The sequence below is a fragment of the Vicia villosa genome, unplaced genomic scaffold (genome assembly GCF_029867415.1).
Source record: "Vicia villosa cultivar HV-30 ecotype Madison, WI unplaced genomic scaffold, Vvil1.0 ctg.000823F_1_1, whole genome shotgun sequence".
NCBI classification, from domain to species: Eukaryota; Viridiplantae; Streptophyta; class Magnoliopsida; order Fabales; family Fabaceae; genus Vicia; species Vicia villosa.
The window spans coordinates 601,687-626,658 of NW_026705362.1; the positions used below are offsets into that span (position 1 = coordinate 601,687).

The 24,972-nt window shown below is 38.6% G+C and overlaps 1 protein-coding gene across 1 annotated transcript in view; it reads right to left on the reverse strand.

The window, feature by feature from the left end:
• Positions 1-359: 359 nt before the first annotated feature.
• LOC131631435 (uncharacterized) overlaps positions 360-24,972 on the reverse strand; it is a 28,253-nt gene continuing 3,640 nt past the window's right edge. Inside the window, exons 2-5 of the mRNA XM_058902230.1 lie at positions 1,270-1,358; positions 916-1,170; positions 753-822; positions 360-673 (exon numbers count right to left, since the gene is read on the reverse strand). Coding sequence (XP_058758213.1) covers positions 360-673; positions 753-822; positions 916-1,170; positions 1,270-1,358 — 728 coding nt within the window. The remainder of the gene's footprint in view (positions 674-752; positions 823-915; positions 1,171-1,269; positions 1,359-24,972) is intronic.

Here is a 24,972-nt window from a genome sequence, read left to right on the forward strand (position 1 = left end):
CGTTTTCGAAGAAGATTATATTGAAGTTGATCAATCAGAGAACCCAGTAAAAAAATCACTTTCGAGACTTCCTCTGAGACCAGAAGTAAATCCACTTTCTTCAAAAGATTGTTTAAGCTATAACATCTTGTGGAATCCTTGCTTAGAGCTTCAACGATGTTGGTTTCAAAGAACTTTTCCCTTATTTGACGAAGGAGATTAGGAATATCATCCTTGTCGCCAGTCTCTGCCAGGACATTAGAAGAAGTTTCAAGCCCAATGGGCGAAACGTTATCAACACTCATCATGGTCTTGAGGAAGCTTATGGGATCAGTTTTCTTGAGTTGCTCCAGTTCTGAAGGAGTAAGCATTGCGGGGGCCTACTTCGAAGTAGTTACAGGAGTAACTATAGTCCCGAAGGTCGAAGTTTCGTGAGGACCGGGTGTGGGCAAATTGGAAGTTTCCTCTGCAGCATCTTGCTCAGATATAGTATCTTCGCTGCCAGTTGGTTGTCCGGCTGCATTATCACTATCTGAACATTGAGGATTTTCCCCCATATTTTCATCTTGATGAGTAGGTGGAGAATCATCATTTGAATGACTTTCTTCAGCAGGCACAGTTGGAATGATGGTTGCAAGGGGCTGAGCGTCTTTGATAACCGGAGAAAGCACATGAGATTTGTGTCGAGAAGCACCTGTGTCGGACAGTTAGAATTGATCAAAATGGAAAAGTTGCAAGAAATTCATCTGTCATTCGAAAAAGCAGACGCTTACCTTGAAGATTGTCAAGATCAAGGTTGAGACTTAAGGTTTTGAGATCAGAAGTAGTTGTGCCCACATCATCCTAAATTTATAAGGTAAGATGTTGAACTTAATCATTAAAATTAAAATTTGAAAAGATGATTATGTTATGAAATCCAAATACCTTGGTTGGAACATTATCTGGGCTTGAGTTGTGGCTCTCTACAATGGGGACAGTACTAGCAACCTTTAAGGGTGATTCATCAGAAGATACGTTATCACTTGACGAAGTAAGCTTCGAAGTCCCAGATCCCTTTTCTTTGGTTAAAGGGGTGGCAGTTTTCTGTCTTTTTTTTATTGCTTGTCTAGTACGAGGAGGAGATTTATCTTCGTCATCTGAAGCAGCTGTCTGAGGAATTTTTCGCTTCGAAGGCGCTGGAGGTTTCGAGCTCTGAAAATACATATTAAAACCAAGTGAGTAATATTCATAAAATTACACAAGTCAGAATATAAAGTATGTATGTACCGTGGGTTTCTTACCAGTGGTGACAGAATCACTCCCACTTGTCTTGGTGCACCTCGAAGCTCCAGAACCCTTCTGTGCAGGGGCTTCCTTGATATTTTTCTTTCGAGTAACGGCTGTGAACAAAATAGGAATCAGTATTTCAGTGAAGAAAGAAAAGTTGGTCGAAGGATTGTCTAAACCCCAACCTTCAGGTATTGAAGTCAAGACACGAACGTGCTCAAGACCTATATGAAGATGTCCTTTGAAAGTATCCAGGGTATGCTTAGTCGGGACCACTCGTTCAACGCGTTTTTTAGTTTGTTCCTGAAGAATTTTAAGGGCATTCCCACACACAAACCAGTCTGGAAAAGGGGGGCTTAAAGCCACACCAAAATCAGCACTAGGTAGTGGAGGAAAATTTGGAGGATTAAGTTCAAAAGCCACTTCATAACGTAGTTCAGGTCGAACAGACGTGGGCAATTTCAACTTATCTAGTTTAGCAGAAAACTTTTCACGTAAAATGACCGCAGCCTCACGAACGGTCCGACTAAGATCATCAGGCCTGTAAATAGTTTCAAAGAATTTTTGAAAGGCTTGGATTTCTTTAATATGAGTCGAAGTACCTTTGTGGAAGTTCGCTTGCACATCACCAAAAGCTTCAGTTAGTTCTTGAGTAAGGCTCTCAGCATCGAAGATTTGCGTAGTGTAGTAGTCTGTCCACCATTGATGAAAATCTATGGTAGAATAAAAAGCAGGTTCGAAAGAGACAGGAGAGAGAGTGGTGATGCCAATGTATCTGGAGATTTTTTATTCGTATTCATCTTCCGCTAGATGCAGAGTGTGTAGACACATGTGATTCCTTTTGTCATACATACATTTTGGTTTCAGTTGAACCAATCTGAATTGTCTTGATACCAGATTTGGTTGGTAACAAAGAAGACAACAGTGGCTCTTGGAAGGTTGAAGTCGGTGATATAACAACTTTGGGGTGAGGAAAGCTTCCCAGATAGCCATGGATTCGGTTTGATGATCCGGAGACATTGCCGGAAACCCTCGAGTAAACCATTCAGGACCCACTTTCCTTTGTACGAATGGAGCCATCGAGGGGCTAAATTGATAGCGTTTAGCAAACATCATGATGTATGCTAATAAGTTTTCACGAAGCTTGCCAGTTTCTTCTTTTGGAGTCAGGAGAGCCAATCTAGTTCCTTCTACCGTTCGATTTTTGATGGTTGGATCCTCTTCATTTACAACACCTTGGTATGGGAGATGAGCTTCGAAAGTAGCGTTGATCCATAATTGCAACAACCAGAAGGGACCAACAAAAAGAAGAGATCCTGTTTTATAGCTCTTAACAAGTGTCATACCCCAAATTTGTCCTACCCTTATTTATCTGGCTTATGATTCATATACATACATCATTTAGGTCATGGCCCAATTCATGCATTCATATCATGGTTACTGTTCCAAAAAGGAGCTCCTGGCACAAAGTACTTCTGATTAAATATAAAGATCTGAGGTCTGGTCTTGTGGCATTATTCTTCTGAGGGCACTCTTGAATCAGGGTTTTCTCACCTCCAAGTCAGAACATTGGTTGGAAAATACAAGCTTGTTGTTCATCTAATTGTCCTGAATTAGGGTTTCTTGACCAAAGTCAACGTGGTTGACTTTTTGGTCAATACATTGATCAAGAGCTGATTTCATGAAGCGAGATGATATGATGACTGTGTGGAGGTGTTCAGTTGATTGCCATTGGTTAGAAACTGATTAATCATAAATTTCATCAAGATTGAAAAAAAATCAGAACAATCGACTTTTTGGTCAAAATCGGGTCAACCACTCAAATATTGACTTTTGGGGTGGAAATTGTTCAAGAAAAGTCATGGGAATAAATAAAATCAAGATTCTATCAAAACTTACCCAAATTGGAAGTTAGTTGAAATGGAGTGTTTCCATAAAAGGAAATTTATATACTTAGAGGTTTGTGAAGGAAGTTGAGAATGGTTGAATGGCTGACTTTATACATATTTTACTCTTGGATTAAAGCACTTTCTTGGGATGAGTCCAAAACCAAAGTTGCTCACCTCCTGATATACTACCTTTTTGTAGTTGGAACTATTTTCAAAAAGTGTTTGGATCGAAAGTTATATGGAGAGCAAGTTGGTGACACAATGCTGATGAATTTCTATGACTTAGAAAACATCCAGAAAAATTTGAGTCATGGTGGACGCAAGGGTTTAAGGACAATTTACTCGATGATTCATGGTTCGAATTGAAAGAAGTTCAATACCAAAATTACCCTATCACATGCTCTCTTTGTAGTGATATCAAGATCATGGAATTTGGTTGAATGAGTTGCAAGATACATGTGTTCAAAGTTTTGCGCTTGAAGTTGTTTTATTAGCTGGCAATGGCATCAAGTAATAACCGGCACGCGCGAGTGGCAGTCGACGCAGGGTCATATTCCAAGGGAAATTTGAGTTATTTATGGGTAGCAGCTCTTGATCATTCCAACATGAGAAACACTCTATCAAATGCCCTCCTTGCTAAGAACCCAAGAGCTGAGTCTTTGGGTAGATGGGCACTGAGTTTAAAGGACTGGAAGTGAACCATCCAGAGTTTTAGAGACGACAAAGCTTGGTGCGATAGAGCTGCGGTACAACACTAGTTACCATCATACAAATGTAAACTCATTTTTCAGGTATATATGATCATCATTTCAGAAACATCCTAACATCATGCACTCTCTAAGAGGATATCAAGGTTAGTTTAAGTGGTGCACTACGGCTCATATTGTCACTGCATGAAGAAGGGTTTGGTTTAAATTGGCGCAAGGCATCAGTTGGAACTCTGCAGCGAGAAGCGTATGGAACAATGCATCACATTACTACAAACTGCCATGCAAAAAAGAGAATCTTTTCAAAAGAACTTCTTGAACAAAATAATGTTGACAACAACTTCACATTCTAATGTATATAACAACAGGTCCATACTCATCTTCTCTCTCCACGGGCAAAGCAAAGGAAAGGAAAGGAGTTACTACAAGTAGAAAGAAACTATTCACTACATCAACACACCATAGCTTCTATGCACTCTCATTCTCCCACTATATAATCCAAAAGCTCCACGATTCACTTTTTGGATTCCTTCACACTCTCACTTTTCTAATTTCATACAACCCCCTCTCTATTCTCTCTTCTCTCCCTCGTGTTCTCTTCACTCCTTCCACAAAAAGAAAACAGAAAGTTGTTACAAACTGTAACAAACTCTGAAAGCTCCATAACCTTCAACACTCTTCATGGATCCTCCCCCCTCCATTGATCATCTCCATTTGCAGTAACACCATGGCAACATAGTCCTTCAATCTTCACTCCTAATCATCAGTAACAAGAGCGAAGCAAAGAAGCAGATCTGAGTTCTACTCCAACAAGCACAAATCTCTGAGTTCATTTCTCAGAGATTGGATTCAAAGCTTCGATAAAATCGACATCATCATCAAGACTCGAGGCATTGGATCGTAGCTGGTGGAATTCTGTGTACAACTTTGAATCAAGAATTCTTTCAAGTTAAATTCTCAAATTTCCTCAGCATATTACTTACATATTATAAGTCATAAAGTGTGTGTATTGCGTTCTTGTGCATTTCTTGGTACTTAATGATGATTTAATTCGTGTTGCTCAAAATGATCGTTGTGTGAACGTTTAAAGCGCTTAATCAGGTCCTGTAGATGATTAGAATCGATGTTGAGTTTAGAAGTAGGCTTTGGTGATGTTTGTTCAAGTTAGGGTTTAGAAGATGTGTTCGGTTAGGATTGTAGGAGACTTTAATGGAGAAACCGAGCCCATATTTGGACTCAGTGGCGTTTTCTGAGTGGAACAGTGGTGGAGTGATAATTTTCTGGGCGTTTGAAGGTGGCGCCGGTGAGTAGTAGCGCCGGAGAAGACGATCGGAAGTCTCTCCGGCGGCTGTGTTCCTTTTTGTGTTTTCTCTTACTCAGCTTGCGTGGCGCTGTCATACACCAAAATTTGCCCATCTTATTTTATCTTCAAGGGTTCAAGTCACTCTCTCCCAATCAAAGATTCAAATTAGGGTTTTTTAACTAAAAAAGTCAACAAAAACACCTTTTGGTTCAAAGCTCATAACTTGAGCATGGAAGCTTCAATCGATATGAAACCAAAAAGGTCGTTTAGAGGACTCTTTGAGCTTTCTAAAAAGTCCTAGAATGCATTCATATGATTAAAATTGGAGAAGATACGAAGCTTAGAAGTTGGACAAATTTTAGAGAAATACGCGAAGAAGATATTGGCTAAAATTGATAAATCTCCAAATGGGCCCTTATTTCTTTAATCCAAACTTGATTCTAATATTGTTACAAGCCCTTGGCCCAATTCCATACCATGTTATTATTTATTTAATTAAATTTGATTTTTATTCATTTCAAATCGAATTTAATTAAGATAAATAATAGAAAATCAAAGATTTGATTTTAAGTCTATTTTGTGATCAAAATATCAAGAGGATATCACTATAATTAATTCCAAATTCGTACACAAGCTTGAAGAGTAAAAAAAAAGGCAATTTTGGAAAGATTTGATAAAAAATTCAATTAAAAACTCTTCACATCAATGGGCAATATTGGGGAGAGGGATTGGAGAATGTTTGATGCAAAATTCTTAACCTAATTAAACCCCACATATATACTGAAGAACGGCAGACCAAAGGGGGAGGAATTCGGCCTCCAAGAACCGAAAATATCAAGAAAAAAATGAAAATTCGAATTCAAGACCATGGGTCGATTCAAGGAGTTTGAAAGGTTCTAACACGTTCATGGACACATCCTGAAGATAACCGAATCATTATCATTGGCCAAGGCTGCGTGAATCGGTTCTACAGAACCCCCAGTTCGTCACTTTTTTTTTATTTCTTGATTTCGTGAATATACGCGTCTTAAACGAATTGTGAATATATATTTGCGTTTATATTGATGTTGTCAAGCTTTCTGGATAATTAATTGGATTTTTGTTGAAGTTTGAGGGATCCGCCATGTTTAGGGTTCTTGAGCTCAGATTTGGGGGTTGTTGATTAGAGACCAAATTGTTCCAAATTGGCCGCGTTTTCGTGTTCGGGGGGTAGGATTAAGTGAATCTTAATGATCAATTGGGGTTTATTTGCGCTGTGTGATGAAGGTGGTGTTAGCAGGTTACGGCCACACTGTAAAACCGTGGCCAAAGCTTGTGAAAATCGTGGCCGAAAATTATGGTTCTGTGGGGAAGACGAAGGCATAGGGCGCGCAAATTTGTGTTTAAATTTTTGAATTCATTTTGATTAATATATTAACTTTAACATGTGCATACATGTCAGCGTGGAAAAACTGGTTGGATGGTTGAAGCGCCATGTAACGAGCAAAGGTACCTGGGTTCGATCCCCAGGTCAGGTGTTTTTTTCTTATTTTCTCAACTTGTTGCACACTGACCAATCCCATGAGCGCGTACTACTAAAGGCCACCATACACCCTTCAATCCTGGCCACTGATCATGCAACCAACAAGATCTGAAGGGACAAGAGGCCGCTGGTACACCATTGACCCCTCAAATGTGCCACACTGGATTACTACCTGGGTTCGATCCCCAGGTCAGGTGTTTTTTTCTTATTTTCTCAACTTGTTGCACACTGACCAATCCCATGAGCGCGTACTACTAAAGGCCACCATACACCCTTCAATCCTGGCCACTGATCATGCAACCAACAAGATCTGAAGGGACAAGAGGCCGCTGGTACACCATTGACCCCTCAAATGTGCCACACTGGATTACTACCAGTTTTTTTTACACATTTTATTATTATTCTTTTAATTAAATCTTAATAAATTGTATTTGATTTAATCAATTTATTTTAATTAAGGTTAGTATAATAAAAGTATGGATTAGGCTTTAGGATTTCAATATTTTCTTCGATTATTTGATTATGTCGATTATTCGACTTAATTAATTTAATTAATTTTAATTAATATTAAATCACAAAAACCCTATAAAGGAGTAAGCATTAGGATTTGCCCGATCCCATTGCCCATTTGGCAAACATTAACCTTTTTCAATTCTCTTCTCGACCCGACTAAATTTATTAGTCGCATTAGGCAAGAGATAAAAAATATACAAAATCTAAAACACATTCAATTTGCTGTCCGCGACGATCAATCTATCGATCTGAGTAACCAGCAATGCCCATTAATCTGTTAGCTATACTGATCAAATCTATTGATCACCGCATCTAACAGTGCCATATTAAAGCAGGGTTGTACGCCCAAAACCACATCTAAAACACTAAACCACGATACTACGGATTTACATCCTTTCAAACACTACGATGTTCACAACTACGATAAGGTAATTCAAAATACCTTCGAACTTCGCATTTTAAAACAACTTCAAAACAACTTCAAACACCTCCATAATCAAATTCAATTCTAAGGGGTACAACCCTGTGCCCGAACTACGTTGACTCTGATTCTCCGTAAGGAGATACGTAGGCACTTGGTAACAAGGCGAGTCTCCCCCCTCACAATCTCAATTCACTTTCAAATCTCAATTTTCGCCCTATTCATTTCCTTAGCTATTGAACCTCTAAATTTTAGCCATAAAACCTTTACCTTAAAACAAACCTTAGGAAAGGGTTGAGGGTGCCTAACACCTTCCCTCGACCTGATTATAATAACTTACCCCGAATCTCTTAACTGCGTAGGGTTTCCTATTCGCCCTTCTGAATAGGTGGCGACTCTAAACCTTTATTTTTAGGGCAAGTTTCTACAGCTGGCGACTCTGCTGGGGAAATACACTATAGGTGAATTATTATGCTTCTAAGGCTTGAGAGGGTTTAGGTTTAGGTTTGTGGCAAACGGTTTAGGTTTTTGGCGAAATTTTCAGGGTTTGGCTAATTCGCCATTTTTAGGGTTTACTTATTTTTATAAATATTTAAATTTTTATTTATTATTTATTTTTATCTATTTACATCAGTTTCAAATAAACATCTATTTATCTAAATATTTGCTGTCTTTGCCGCATTCTCGAATTATACCAGCCGGATTTTGAGGTTAGTTTTTTAAATATTTAAATTTAATTTTATTTATTTATTTACTTACTTATAAGTTCATTTATTTAAAGTAATTTAGTTAAATATTTGTTTATGTGTATATTTATTATTTTATCGCATTTCGGGATAAATAAATTGCTGTTAAACCTAAGCGTGGGAATTATAATAATGACCAGAGGGGAATTACATCGCCTACGAGTCTTATTATAATTCCACTCAGAGTGGGTTGAATATCCGGAAAGGTCTGATACGAGGCTCGACCTTGTTGAGGGCTGGACTTGGTATTTGGCTGATCTCTCTGGGAACCTACCCCTAAAACTCGAACCTCATGGATAAAATGAGTTGTTCTAAAATCCAAAGAGACAAAAAGTATCGGCGGCTACGAACGACCCCATGAGACCTTCTAGAACATACCAATGGGAAGGGTAGGCACCCTAAGCCGTTACGTCGAACCTATGAACCTAGGGCTTACGTGCTTACGTGCTTATTATGTGTGCAATTTATATACTGCGAATGTATTGCGTTTTAATTTTGCAGGTGTTCCTACGCGTTTCCTGGCCCGCAGGGACTTTGTTTCTAAGACCATGTCCTTCCCACGAAGGACACCTCCATTTATGCACGTTGATTGGCCTCTCGATGGCCATGAGACCTAGTGACTGTCATGAACGATCACTCCGCGCCCGCATCTACGCACTCCCTAACCTGTGGGGAGTTTCCTTTTATATCTTTATATTTTTCAACTACGTGCCCTTCCCACGAAGGACATCCTCGTTTACGCACGTCGATTGGCCTCTCGATGGCCATGCGATCCAGTGACTACTTTGAACAGTCACCATGTGCTTACATCTACGAGTTCCCTAGCTTGTAGGGATCATATTTCTAAAATCGCATCCTTCGTACGAAGGACATATTTGTTAGCATACATCAATTGGCCTCTCGATGGCCATGCGATTCAGTGACTGTCTTGAACAGTCACCCCGTGCTTACTCCTACGTACTCCCTAGCCTATAGGGATTTTCTTTTACATCTATGTGTTTTCACAACGACGCGTCCTTCCTCGAAGGACAACTTCATTAGCATGCGTTCGATTGGCCTCTCGATGGCTATGAGATCTAGTGACTGTCTTGAACGGTCACTCCATGTTTGTCTCCGTGCACCCTCTAACTTGTAGGGTTTTGGATTCCCATCTCTACATCTTTTATCCCTAGCCCATAGGGCTTTCACTTCATCGGATATCGTCCTTAGATAAGTTGTGTTACACACAGAGAACCTTCCCACCAAGGACAACTTCATTGGTACACGTTGATTGGCCTCTCGATGGCCATGAGACTTGGTGACTATCTTGAACGGTCACCAGCCGCTACCTTCTGCATATTCCCTAGTCTGAGGGATTTCCATTGGCGTGTCGTAAGCATCTATCTCGCAAGAATTTCAATAGGGTCTAATCTCGCCTCTAAGGCTATCCCTAGGATCCTATGTTACACGTCTGCATTGCATACACGGAGTTATAATACAAGGAGTCTCCCGCGTACCCATGCATTTGCATTTTTCATGCATTCATACATTTACATTCGCATCTTCGCCCGCATCCACCCGTTTCGTGCTAGCCGATTTCCCGAGACTCGCAAAGAAAAAACCAAAGGATCGTAGACTATGGAGAAAGGAGGATAAATCATCGGGAATGAGCTTAAAAAAAAGGGATGTCTTTCACCACGCCAGCCGCATGTCCATGCCTTTCCGTAACGGGTTTGTAAATACAATAAAGGTTGTCATCAAACAAGGATTAGTTCAACAAAGAAGTTCCCTCATAGATACACTCAAGATATATCTAGTCATAAAGGGGTTCATCTTAGAACATATCAAACTTACAAGGACGCTCTATGATAACCTAGGGGCAAGGATCAGTCCAACTAGGGCAATACCCTGAACAAAGGCGCATAACTACGATGGAGGAAATGCGACGTATGTTAACTCCACACCAAGGGGCAATAAGGCTGATATGTTTTCTTTATCAATCTAAAAAAACTATGGAGGTTGCCAATGGTGTGATACTATCCTTAGGAAAAGCAAAAGAGGTTCAGTCAAAGGAAACTCATGAAGTTCCGACATGACGAAAACCCACCGCTAACAATTTATTCCCGATCAGTCTGATGTGCCCAAGGAAAATTCGAGGTTGCCCTCACTTCTACAAGTCTAAGGATTAAAACAAGGTCGATGGATCTACAAAGGAGATTGTCCCTAGGATTAATAGGTGTTTATCACGCTCAGAATTTCAACCCTTACGATCGCTAAGTGTTACTCAGGATAAAGTTGTACCTTCGGATTAGCAATTCTAATGGGATGACCATGCAGATTTTGGAGTCAATTCATTCGCTCACGCACTTCTATTCCATTTTCAATTTCAAATTTAGGATTATTAACAAACTTAAGGGAGAATGACGAATACAAATAACTAAGTCCAGCTAAACATATGCTTTCAAGGTGAAACCGAGCCGACGATGTACATGCATTGTTTCAATTCCCAAACAGTGGAGATATAAAGATGTTAATCCCTCGTTACCCCCTCGAGCCAGGAGTTGGAGTTTTGTTTCTACTTTTCAAATAAACCTTGATTTCAACCAGGGGCAGGGTAGATTTCAATTAATTCAATGGCGTACTTTGGTTGTCAAGAGAATGAGTCAGTACAAGCAAAGGTTCAAGCATAAGGATCGAGCAAAGCAAAGGTTCAAGCACATCTTCTTCCTCGTATTCATCCAAGAATGAGGAAGTAATGGAGATAACATTCACAACAATCTTCTTCCTCAACACATCATTCAAGATCGAGGGAGTGTCAAAGTCGAAGCTTGCAAATCAAAATCAACATGGCAGTCACGACATTCAATATCCAAGGATCAAATCTCAAAAGGAGCTTTCAAAAGAAAAACGCCCGCTAAGTCAAAATGGAAAATTCCATGAAAAAAAAACAAAATGACTTAGGCAAAAATTAGGGCATCCCGATGGATCAAACTTAAAGGAGTTGGTTCAGGCAAAATAAGGGATCAAAACAAAGGCGAAATACAAAGGATAATCATGTGACTGCTAAATCATCAAAGCTTCACATCAATGCTTGGATCTTCACAACATTTTCATCAATGCTTGGATCTCTACTAAGGTTTATGCTTAACATCAAAACTGATTCTCTTACAAACAAAGAACAATCATTGGATTAGGCGAATCTTAGGATATGGAGGACATCAAGGAGAAAGGGGTGGGACAAATATATTTTCGAACCTCATATCCATTGTTTCTTAAAACATGAACCAGGCCAAGTTACAACATGCAAAAGTCCTAATTGAGGCAAGGTTAACCATGAAAGCATATTAAGCAGGATTTGTTATACTGACTCCTATGTTTGTTAAAATTATTCCTAACCACTGCACTTCTTCAAGCATTCATTCCTAATCATCCAGTCCTAATTCATAACGGACTTCGATTTCAAAACTTGCATACACATCGCATTGGAGTTACTTCTCGAAGGGTACAACGTCACCTACGAATATACACTTAGCATCAAGGAGATCTCGAAACTGGTTTAATCAAAGGCGATCATTTTGAATAAAGACTCTGGAATGGGGGGAACCACATCTAGGGGGTTCTCCTAAACAGGGGCAAAGTTTCAAGGATCACAGGGGCATGCAATCAAACATACTATTCACTAGGGTCATTCATCCTAAGGTTCAATCGACTTGGGACACACCTCGAAGCAATCACAATCAGGGGCATGTCAAACATGGGAAGAATTCAAATTCAAAGGATAGAACACTATGGATAGCCCTCCATATCTTGGAGATCATGGGCATACCCTTCAATCTAAACGTCGGAGCATATGACAAGGTTATTTCTTGGAGCACTTCCTTCATAGCTTGGAGATCATAGGCATCTTTTTCCACTAAACACTGGGGCATTGGATATGAAAACCATAAGGCGTGGAGCAATTCAAAAGGCTAAACTGGGGCAAGACGCACAACATAAGGGAAAGGCGTTCTCGCATTTTACAACATCGGACAAATCTTTCTCCTAACTACGATCTTCAAAATGCAAAAAAAATAGGGATTGGGAAGTCGCGCTAGCATCACACCCCACCTTATCAAACAAACCTACAACTCCAGCGAGCTATATACGCTTTGGATGTCAACAACCTATCATTGGAGCATCATGCAAATATACATAAGTCATGCATCACATACATTGGTTAATACATTGCACCATACCTTTTAGGTAGTCTTCTTTAAGACAAATCTCATGATCATTTCCAAGAACCTTTTTAGGTAGTCTTCTTTAAGACAAATTGTCATCCTTTTCAGGAACCTCTTCCGGTAGTCTTCTTTAAGACATTCTACGAACCCTTCTAGGTGGTCTTTTCTAAGACATTCATTTTCCTTTCCAGGAACCTTTTTAGGTAGTCTTCTTCAAGACAATCCTTTTTAGGTAGTCTTTTTTAAGACATCTTTCAGCCTTTCCAGGTGTTCTTCTTTAAGACAAATTTCTATACTTTCTAAGAACTTTTTTTTGGTAGTCTTTTAAGACATTGTTCAACCTTTTTAGGTAGTCTTCTTCAAGACATTCTTTTTTTAAGGTAGTCTTCTTCAAGACATTCTTTTTTTAGGTAGTCTCTTTAAGACATTCCTTATCCTTTTCTCATAACCTTTTCAGGTAGTCTTCTTTAAGACAAATTGCGTTCTTCTCTAAGAACCTCTTCAGGTAGTCTTTCTTAAGACAAATTTTCATACCCAGAAACCTTTTCAGGTAGTCTTATAGAAGATATTACTTCATTCCATTCATTACACCAATCAACACATACATGAGCATAAGCATTATCCCGTACATCAAAACATCCAAGTCATCACTCTGGTACTAAACCATACCATCCACCTACTTCCCGGTAACCTTACCGTTGTCAGTAATCTCACTGATTGTTCATTCCCTAAACCGTACAACTTGGAGTTTTCCGGTAACCTTACCGATGCCAGTAACCTTACTGAGATGTTCTTTCCAATCACCTGATTAATGTTTTCCGGTATCCTTACCGATGCCAGTAACCTTACTGAGATGTTCTTTCCAATCACCTGATTGATGTTTTCCGACAACCTTACCGATGCCAGTAACCTTACTGAGATATTCTTTCCAATCACCTGATTGATGTTTCCTAGTGAAATTTGTCCGAACCAGGGCAAATGATCCAAATGGTGCAGGTGAAATTTGTCCGGGCCAGGGCAAATGATCCAAATGGTGCAGGTGAGTTTGCGATAACCCTCGCAAATGATCCTAATGGTGCAGGTGAGTTTGCGATAACCCTCGCAAATGATCCTATTGGTGCAGGGATTTATTTTCCCATATCAGGATTTTCTACACGGAGTTATCAATACATTTCAACCACATAGTGGTCATTCTACAATCAAATGAATATTATCAGTCCTTTTCAGGAACCTTTCCAGGCAGTCTTCTTTAAGACGTATTCCATCCTTTCTAGGAGCTTTTCCAGGCAAACATGGTTTTACAAAGGATTTTACAACAAGGATCTACAAAAGGGTTTCTCAATTGGGTTTCTTATCACGTTAGTCCCTCGGCAATGATATCTTTCAAAACATCATCAATAACACGCAAAGGTTTTATCTTTCTTTTCAGAATTACTAACAATCATGCATCATTCAACTAACTTACTTCATTCATACATACTGCATATACATACATGGCTCTCATTTATTTTGAGAAGCTCACTGCTGAAGGATAGAAAAACACTTAGAAAGGGGGGGATTGAATAAGTGTGACTTTAAAACTTGAGCGATAAAAATAAAATGCACAATTATTTTTATCCTGGTTCGCTGTTAACGAAGCTACTCCAGTCCACCCCCGCAGAGATGATTTACCTCAACTGAGGATTTAATCCACTAATCGCACGGATTACAATGGTTTTCCACTTAGCCGCAACTAAGTCTTCCAGAGTCTTCTGATCACAACCTGATCACTCCAGGAACAACTGCTTAGTTCACTCCTAAGACTTTTTCTAGAGTCTACTGATCAACACGATCACTCTAGGCTTAGTTCACTCCTAAGACTTTTCTGCTCAGCCAACTGCCAAGACTTCCTGCTCAGCCAACTGCCAAGACTTCCTGCTCAGCCAACTGCTAAGACTTCCTAGAGTATACTGATCAACTGATCACTCTAGTTCCTTACAACTTAATGTAATCTATTCAAGAGTTTACAAATGCTTCTTAAAAGCGATAATCACAACTGTGATATTTCTCTTACAATTTAAGCTTAATCTCACTAAGATATTACAACAGCAATGTAGTGAGCTTTGATGAAGATGAAGATTCTGAGCTTTTGATTGAACAGCGTTTCAGCAAGTTAATTTGAATTGTCTTTGTTCAGGATCGTTAACCTTGCTTCTCATCAGAACTTCATATTTATAGGCGTTGAGAAGATGACCGTTGAATGCATTTAATGCTTTGCGTGTTCCGTACAGCTTTGCATTTAATGTTATACGCTTTTGTCAACTACCTCGAGCCTTGTTCACGCTGTGTCTACTGACGTAGCCTTTAGTAGCTTTAACGTTCCTTTTGTCAGTCAGCGTAGTCTGCCACGTGTACTTCCTTCTGATCTGATGTTTGTGAATACGACGTTTGAATATCATCAGAGTCAAACAGCTTGGTGCACAGCATCTTCTGATCTTCTGACCTTGAAGTGCTTCTGAGCGTGATACCATCTTCTGATCTTCAGTGCTTCTGATCTCATGTTCTTCTGATGCTTCCATAGACCCATGTTCTGATTCTGCTTCGACCATCTTCTGATGTCTTGCCAGACCATGTTCTGATGTTGCATGCTGAACCATTTGAGACACATCTTCTGAGCGCTGAATTATGCGTACTCTTTATATATTTCCTGAAAGGGAAATTGCATTGGATTAGAGTACCATATTATCTTAAGCAAAATTCATATTATTGTTATCATCAAAACTAAGATAATTGATAAGAACAAATCTTGTTCTAACAATCTCCCCCTTTTTGATGATGACAAAAACATATATAAATGATATGAATTTGCGATCAGAAAGAGTAGACGGCAAAAGACAAATTACACAGCTATAGCATAAGCATATGAATATGTCTCCCCCTGAGATTAACAATCTCCCCCTGAGATAAATAATCTCCCCCTGAAATAAATACTCGAAGAACTTTGATAAAAGACTTCCCTGATTATTTCGGTAGAGACGATCATATAAGCTTCTGCCTTCAGAGAATTCATAGCTTCTGACTTCTGCTTCCATTGGACAGCTTCAGAACTTGAATTTCTTTGATCTTCAGAACATTCACAGCTTCTGACTTCTGCTTCCATTCAGGACAGCTTCAGAACTTGAATTTCTGGATCTTTTGGAGCATTCACATCTTCTGATTTCTGCTTCCCTCGGATAGCTTCAGAACTTTGAATGTCTACCAACATCACTTCATGCTAGATTTGTATCAGAACATTGTTGAATGTACCAGAGCATCATCTGAGCATCTCTACATCCTGAAATGTTACAGAACAAAAACTAAACGACAAAAGTCAGCATGAACGAGTTAGAACATAAAATGTATATTCAAATACATGATATGTATCAGAGCCAAATGTATCAGAGCATTTAGGCTAAAAACATGTATCAGAGCAAATAATGTATCAGAGCCATAACATTATATGTATCAGGGCAAATAGAATTTTGTCATAACAGGATAGACAATGATATTCAAATTCTATTATCAGTGCTTCTGATTCATTCTTCTTTCTTGCTTCTGATCTCTGAAGCTTGACAGCACTCAGCTTGCTTCAGTTTTCAAGAGCTTATTCCTTTTACAGAATAACACTTCTTATGGTTTTGCTTCTAGTGTTTGCTTCTGAAGATTCACTTCACTTCTCTGTACCTGCAAAACACTTAAACCATATAGAACTTGCAGTTCTTGTTAGTGAATGTGTGGGAGCCTTTACCCAGCAACTGATAGATTTAATCAAATCATTTATCATTTATCTTTCTCCCCCTTTTTGTCATAACATCAAAAAGAATATATAAAAAGATTCAGATGTATAAAACGACAAAAGAAAACATTTACTGGAATGTAAAACACAAAGAAACTTTTTCATTGATCATCAAAAGATATTACAAAAGGTTCCTATGTTTAACAAGATGAAAAACATTCCTAGCAAATACAAAACAAGCAGAAGCAGCAAGGAAAAGAAAAATACAAAGTAGAATTTCCAAAGAGGAAATGACTACAAAAAATAAAAAATACAACATTCGGTCAAGAAACTCAACATAGAAGTTGAGTATATCTTCCCACAACTCAAGAAAGTCTTCTGTCTTTGGATGAAAGTTGATAACAACATCAAAGAAGAGTCTGACTTGAGCGGTATTAGAAGAGCCATCCCGAGATGCACAGAGATATGTCGCCTTTGAGTCATGGAGCTTCAACAGGCTTAGGGTGAATGCTAGGTTTTGAGAGAAGAAATGAAAACCGAGAGAGAGAGAGAGAGAAAACTTTTAAGAGGAAAACAAAAAGATAGGAAACCAAAAAAAATTTTGAAGAGTATTTAAAAGAAAATAAAGTGAAACGAATGATGACTAGCATTTAATGTTACGTGACGTGAGGAGAGATAATAAAGACAAATGAAGTGACTGGCACAGTTACCTATGGTCGGCGTCCCTTCAACTGCACGCGCGCTTATCTATGAATAGTAACGACAGGTTTACCATCCCGAGATAAAACGTAACAGCTGTTTTGCTTTAAAAGAGGTTCTGAATCAACTTAGACAATGAAACGTTAGTAATAACCGAATCATAATTTCTAAAAGAATTCAATTAGAACTTCTGATTAAAAAAATGTTCCACATTCATTTCAGAAGATACTCATACATGAGAACTTCTCATCTTCTCATTCTGGGCATAAATCCATACTGATGTTCTTCAGGATGAACTTAAACCTATCTTCAGCCAGGGGTTTTGTAAAGATATCAGCCCATTGATGGTCTGTATCAACAAAGTTTAAAGAAATAACACCCTTCTGAACATAGTCCCTTATGAAATGATGTTTTATCTCAATATGTTTAGCTTTTGAATGAAAAATAGGATTCTTAGATAAACATATAGCAGAAGTATTATCACAGAATATAGGAATGTTACTCTCAAATATCTGATAATCTTCTAACTGACTCTTCATCCAGAGCATCTGTGTACTACAACCAGCAGCAGCGACATATTCTGCTTCTGTTGTTGATAGAGCAATAGTTGCTTGCTTCTTGCTGTACCAGGAGATCAAATGACTTCCAAGAAATTGGCAACTTCCTAAAGTACTTTTTCTTTCAATTCTGTCTCCAGCATAATCAGCATCGCAGAATCCTACTAAGTTGTATTCTTTAGATTTTCTGTAAACTAAACCAACATTAGTAGTACCTTTCAGATACCTTAGAATCCTCTTAACAGCAGTTAAATGAGATTCTCTAGGATCTGATTGGAATCTAGCACACAAACAAACACTGAACAGAATGTCAGGTCTAGAAGCAGTCAGATATAGAAGAGATCCAATCATACCTCTGTATAGCTTCTGATCTACCTTCTTACTTACCTCATCCTTACCTAGGATGCATGTTGGATGCATAGGAGTTTTGGCTTCTTTGCAGTCCAGAAGATTAAACTTCTTCAGAAGTTCCTTCACATACTTGGTCTGGTGAACATACGTTCCTTCTGATGTTTGATTTATTTGTATTCCAAGGAAATACTTGAGTTCTCCCATCATACTCATTTCAAACTCAGCCTGCATAGACTTAGCAAACTCCTTTCCAAGTGTAGCATTAGATGTTCCAAAAATAATATCATCTACATATATTTGACAAATTAAAATATCCTTTTCAAAGGTTTTACAAAAGAGAGTAGTGTCCACTTTTCCTCTAGTGAAACCATTATCTAGAAGGAAAGAACTTAAGCGTTCATACCAAGCTCTGGGAGCCTGTTTCAATCCATATAATGATTTCTTAAGTTTAAAAACATGATTAGGAGACATAGAGTCTTCAAAACCAGGGGGTTGATGGACATAAACTTCTTCATCTAAATAACCATTTAAGAAGGCACTCTTAACATCCATCTGATAGAGAGTGATGTTATGTTGAGTGGCAAAAGAAATCAATAGACGAATAGATTCTAACCTGGCCACTGGTGCAAAGGTTTCTGTGTAGTCAATCCCTTCTTGCTGACTATAACCCTGAGCCACCAGTCTGGCTTTGTTCCTTACCACTTCGCCTTTCTCACTGAGCTTGTTTCTGAAGACCCATTTTGTACCGATTAAATTGAATCCATCTGGTCTAGGAACAAGATCCCAAACATCATTCCTTGTAAACTGATTTAGTTCTTCTTGCATAGCAATTATCCAGTCTGGATCTTCTAGAGCATGATCAACAGAAGTTGGCTCGATCAAAGATACAAGACCTAATTGACAGTCTGCATTGTTTCTAAGGAATACTCTTGTTCTGATTGGATCATCCTTCTTTCCAAGAATGACATCTTCTGAATGACCAGAGATGAGTCTGGATGATCTTCTGACAGATGGTTCTTCAGATATGCTTAGATCCTCCAGAGAAGCTGATACTTGATCTTCAGATTCTTTGCTTCTGAGAAACTCTGCTTCTGATGCGTTGCTTCTTGGCTCAACAACTTCTGATATGTCAATATCACAACCTGCAAAATTATCAACTTGCTTTGGTTTTTCAGAACCAAGCTTATCATCAAACCTGATATTGATTGATTCTTCTACAACCAATGTTTCAGTATTGTATACTCTGTAGCCTTTTGAGCGTTCAGAATATCCAAGAAGGAAACACTTTTGAGCTTTGGAATCAAACTTACCAAGATGATCTTTAGTGTTCAGAATAAAGCACACACATCCAAAAGGATGGAAATATGAAATGTTGGGCTTTTTATTCTTCCACAATTCATAGGGAGTCTTATTAAGAATAGGTCTGATAGAGATTCTATTCTGAATATAACATGCAGTGTTTATTGCTTCTGCCCAGAAATGCTTAGCCATATTGGTTTCATTGATCATGGTTCTGGCCATTTCTTGAAGAGTCCTATTCTTTCGTTCTACAACCCCATTTTGCTGTGGAGTTCTAGGACAAGAGAAATCATGGGCAATACCATTTTCTTTGAAGAATTCTTCAAAGGATTTGTTCTCAAATTCACCACCATGATCACTTCTGACCTTTATGATTTTACACTCTTTTTCAGATTGAATCTGAATGCAGAAATCAAAGAACACTGAATGAGTCTCATCCTTGTGTTTCAAGAATTTTACCCATGTCCAGCGGCTATAATCATCTACGATGACTAATCCATATTTCTTTCCTCTGACAGATGCTGTTTTGACTGGGCCAAACAGATCAATGTGCAAGAGTTCTAATGGCCTTGAGGTAGAAACAACATTCTTAGACTTGAATGCAGGTTTGGAGAACTTGCCCTTCTGACATGCTTCACAAAGAGCATCTGATTGGAATTTCAGATTAGGGAGTCCTCTGACAAGATTCAGTTTGTTAATCTGAGAGATCTTTCTCAAACTAGCATGACCTAATCTTCTGTGCCAGACCCACTGCTCTTCAGAAACAGACATAAGACAAGTCACCTTCTGACTCATAAGATCTTGCAGATCTGTCTTATAAATGTTGTTCTTCCTCTTGCCTGTAAATAGGATTGAGCCATCCTTCTGATTTACAGCCTTGCAAGACTCTTGATTAAAGATTATATCATAACCATTGTCACTTAATTGACTGATAGATAAAAGGTTATGTGTTAATCCTTCTACAAGAAGTACATTAGAAATGGAAGGAGAGTTACCAGATTTTATAGTTCCAGAGCCAATTATCTTGCCCTTCTGATCTCCTCCGAACTTGACTTCTCCTCCAGACTTAAGCACCAGGTCTTGGAACATAGACCTTCTTCCTGTCATGTGTCGCGAGCATCCAGAGTCCAGGTACCATGACATGTTGTGCTTTGTCCTTCTTGCAGCCAAGGATATCTGCAATAGGAATAATCTTATCCTTAGGTACCCACATTTTCTTGGGTCCTTTCTTGTTAGATTTTCTCAAGTTCTGTTTGAACTTGGATTTAACATTGTAAGCAATAGGAGGAACAGCATGATAATTCTTAATGTGAGTTTCATGATATTTCCTAGATTGTGTCACATGCTTCTTAGTGTGTGTAATGTGAAAACTTTGTGCATGTGAAGTGTGCCTAATATCATGAGAGTGGCCATACTTGAACTGATCATACAATGGCTTGTATGTAATTTTCATTTCATCAACAGGTTCAAGTTTGTATGGGGTTTCACCCTCATAACCAATGCCAACTCTTTTGTTTCCAGACACAGCATATATCATAGAAGCTAGCTGACTTCTGCCAATACTTCTAGATAAGAACTTTCTGAAACTTAAATCATATTCTTTCAGAATATGGTTCAGACTAGGAGTGGATTTTTCTGAATCAGAAGGAGATCCAACATTATTGGATAATTTTAAAAGTTTTTCTTTTAATTCAGAATTCTCCAACTCAAGCTTCTTTGTTTCAAATTCAAATTGCTTTTTCAGCTTTTTGTATTTGAGACTAATCTGAGACTTGAGTTCCAGAAGTTCAGTTAGACCGGAAACTAACTCATCTCTAGTAAGTTCAGAAAATACCTCTTCAGAGTCTGATTCTGATGTAGATTCTGATCCGTCATCTTCTGTCGCCATCAGCGCACAGTTGGCCTGCTCATCTTCTGAATCATCTTCTGACTCATCCCAGGTTGCCATAAGACCTTTCTTCTTATGAAACTTTTTCTTGGGACTTTCCTTTTGAAGATTTGGACATTCATTCTTGTAGTGTCCAGGCTCATTGCATTCATAGCACATGACCTTCTTCTTGTCAAATCTTCTTTCATCAGAAGATTCTCCACGTTCAAATTTCCTTGAACTTCTGAAGCCTCTGAACTTCCTTTGCTTGGTCTTCCAGAGTTGATTTAGCCTTCTGGAAATCATAGACAGTTCATCTTCTTCTTCAGATTCTGATTCTTCAGGATCTTCTTCTCTAGCCTGAAAAGCGTTAGTGCATTTCTTGATATTAGATTTTAATGCAATAGACTTACCTTTCTTTTGAGGCTCATTTGCGTCCAACTCAATCTCATGGCTTCTCAAGGCACTGATAAGCTCTTCCAGAGAAACTTCATTCAGATTCTTCGCAATCTTGAATGCAGTCACCATCGGACCCCATCTTCTGGGTAAGCTTCTGATGATCTTCTTCACATGATCAGCCTTGGTGTATCCTTTGTCAAGAACTCTCAATCCAGCAGTAAGAGTTTGAAATCTCGAAAACATCTTTTCAATGTCTTCATCATCCTCCATCTTGAAGGCTTCATACTTCTGGATTAAGGCTAGAGCTTTGGTCTCCTTGACTTGAGCGTTTCCTTCATGAGTCATTTTCAAGGACTCATATATATCATAGGCCGTTTCCCTGTTAGATATCTTCTCATACTCAGCATGAGAGATAGCATTCAGCAAAACAGTTCTACATTTATGATGATTCCTGAAAAGCTTCTTTTGATCATCATTCATTTCTTGCCTTGACAGCTTTACGCCTCTGGCATTTACAGGATGTTTGTAACCATCCATCAGAAGATCCCATAGATCACCATCTAGACCCAGAAAGTAACTTTCCAGTTTATCTTTCCAGTATTCAAAGTTTTCACCATCAAATACCGGCGGTCTAGTATAACCATTGTTACCGTTGTATTGCTCAGCAGAGCCAGATGTAGATGCAGGTGTAGGTGTAGTCCTTTCACTTTCATCAACCATCTTTTAAATGAAGCGTTTTTCTCTTCCTGAATCTTTTCTAAACACGGTTAAGTGCTTGCACCTTAGAACCGGCGCTCTGATGCCAATTGAAGGATAGAAAAACACTTAGAAAGGGGGGGATTGAATAAGTGTGACTTTAAAACTTGAGCGATAAAAATAAAATGCACAATTATTTTTATCCTGGTTCGCTGTTAACGAAGCTACTCCAGTCCACCCCCGCAGAGATGATTTACCTCAACTGAGGATTTAATCCACTAATCGCACGGATTACAATGGTTTTCCACTTAGCCGCAACTAAGTCTTCCAGAGTCTTCTGATCACAACCTGATCACTCCAGGAACAACTGCTTAGTTCACTCCTAAGACTTTTTCTAGAGTCTACTGATCAACACGATCACTCTAGGCTTAGTTCACTCCTAAGACTTTTCTGCTCAGCCAACTGCCAAGACTTCCTGCTCAGCCAACTGCCAAGACTTCCTGCTCAGCCAACTGCTAAGACTTCCTAGAGTATACTGATCAACTGATCACTCTAGTTCCTTACAACTTAATGTAATCTATTCAAGAGTTTACAAATGCTTCTTAAAAGCGATAATCACAACTGTGATATTTCTCTTACAATTTAAGCTTAATCTCACTAAGATATTACAACAGCAATGTAGTGAGCTTTGATGAAGATGAAGATTCTGAGCTTTTGATTGAACAGCGTTTCAGCAAGTTAATTTGAATTGTCTTTGTTCAGGATCGTTAACCTTGCTTCTCATCAGAACTTCATATTTATAGGCGTTGAGAAGATGACCGTTGAATGCATTTAATGCTTTGCGTGTTCCGTACAGCTTTGCATTTAATGTTATACGCTTTTGTCAACTACCTCGAGCCTTGTTCACGATGTGTCTACTGACGTAGCCTTTAGTAGCTTTAACGTTCCTTTTGTCAGTCAGCGTAGTCTGCCACGTGTACTTCCTTCTGATCTGATGTTTGTGAATACGACGTTTGAATATCATCAGAGTCAAACAGCTTGGTGCACAGCATCTTCTGATCTTCTGACCTTGAAGTGCTTCTGAGCGTGATACCATCTTCTGATCTTCAGTGCTTCTGATCTCATGTTCTTCTGATGCTTCCATAGACCCATGTTCTGATTCTGCTTCGACCATCTTCTGATGTCTTGCCAGACCATGTTCTGATGTTGCATGCTGAACCATTTGAGACACATCTTCTGAGCGCTGAATTATGCGTACTCTTTATATATTTCCTGAAAGGGAAATTGCATTGGATTAGAGTACCATATTATCTTAAGCAAAATTCATATTATTGTTATCATCAAAACTAAGATAATTGATAAGAACAAATCTTGTTCTAACAACTGCATCATACATCGCATGCATCATAAACATTGCATAAAGTCAAGGTTGCCTTTTTAGGCCACGCTACGATCTAAATGCGTAGCTCCTTCAAAAAAAAGAGCATTTGCTTCACATACTAAAAGAGGGGTATTTACCGTGGGTGGCATCAGTAAGCCCATCTCCCACAGAACTTCTTCCCTACAAATGCAAATTTCAGGGCATTCTCAGTGTTCAATCATCTTCTACCTTTAGATCACGATAGGCAGACGTTCCTATCCGACTCAGGGGCAGCTGTCATACCCCAAAATTTGCCCATCTTATTTCATCTTCAAGGGTTCAAGTCACTCTCTCCCAATCAAAGATTCAAATTAGGTTTTTTAACTAAAAAAGTCAACAAAAACACCTTTTGGGTCAAAGCTCATAACTTGAGCATGGAAGCTTCAATCGATATGAAACCAAAAAGGTCGTTTAGAGGACTCTTTGAGCTTTCTAAAAAGTCCTAGAATGCATTCATATGATTAAAATTGGAGAAGATACGAAGCTTAGAAGTTGGACAAATTTCGGAGAAATGCGCGAAGAAGATATTGGCTAAAATTGATAAATCTCCAAATGGGCCCTTATTTCTTTAATCCAAACTTGATTCTAATATTGTTACAAGCCCTTGGCCCAATCCCATACCATGTTATTATTTATTTAATTAAATTTGATTTTTATTCATTTCAAATCGAATTTAATTAAGATAAATAATAGAAAATCAAAGATTTGATTTTAAGTCTATTTTGTGATCAAAATATCAAGAGGATATCACTATAATTAATTCCAAATTCGTACACAAGCTTGAAGAGTAAAAAAAAGGCAATTTTGGAAAGATTTGATAAAAAATTCAATTAAAAAATCTTCACATCAATGGGCAATATTGGGGAGAGGGATTGGAGAATGTTTGATGCAAAATTCTTAACCTAATTGAACCCCACATATATACTGAAGAACGGCAGACCAAAGGTGGAGGAATTCGGCCTCCAAGAACCGAAAATATCAAGAAAAAAAATGAAAATTCGAATTCAAGACCATGGGTCGATTCAAGAAGTTTGAAAGGTTCTAACACGTTCATGGACACATCCTGAAGATAACCGAATCATTATCATTGGCCAAGGCTGCGTGAATCGGTTCTACAGAACCCCCAGTTCGTCACTTTTTTTTTATTTCTTTATTTCGTGAATATACGCGTCTTAAACAAATTGTGAATATATATTTGCGTTTATATTGATGTTGTCAAGCTTTCTGGATAATTAATTGGATTTTTGTTGAAGTTTGAGGGATCCGCCGTGTTTAGGGTTCTTGAGCTCAGATTTGGGGGTTGTTGATTAGAGACCAAATTGTTCCAAATTGGCCGCGTTTTCGTGTTCGGGGGGTAGGATTCAGTGAATCTTAATGATCAATTG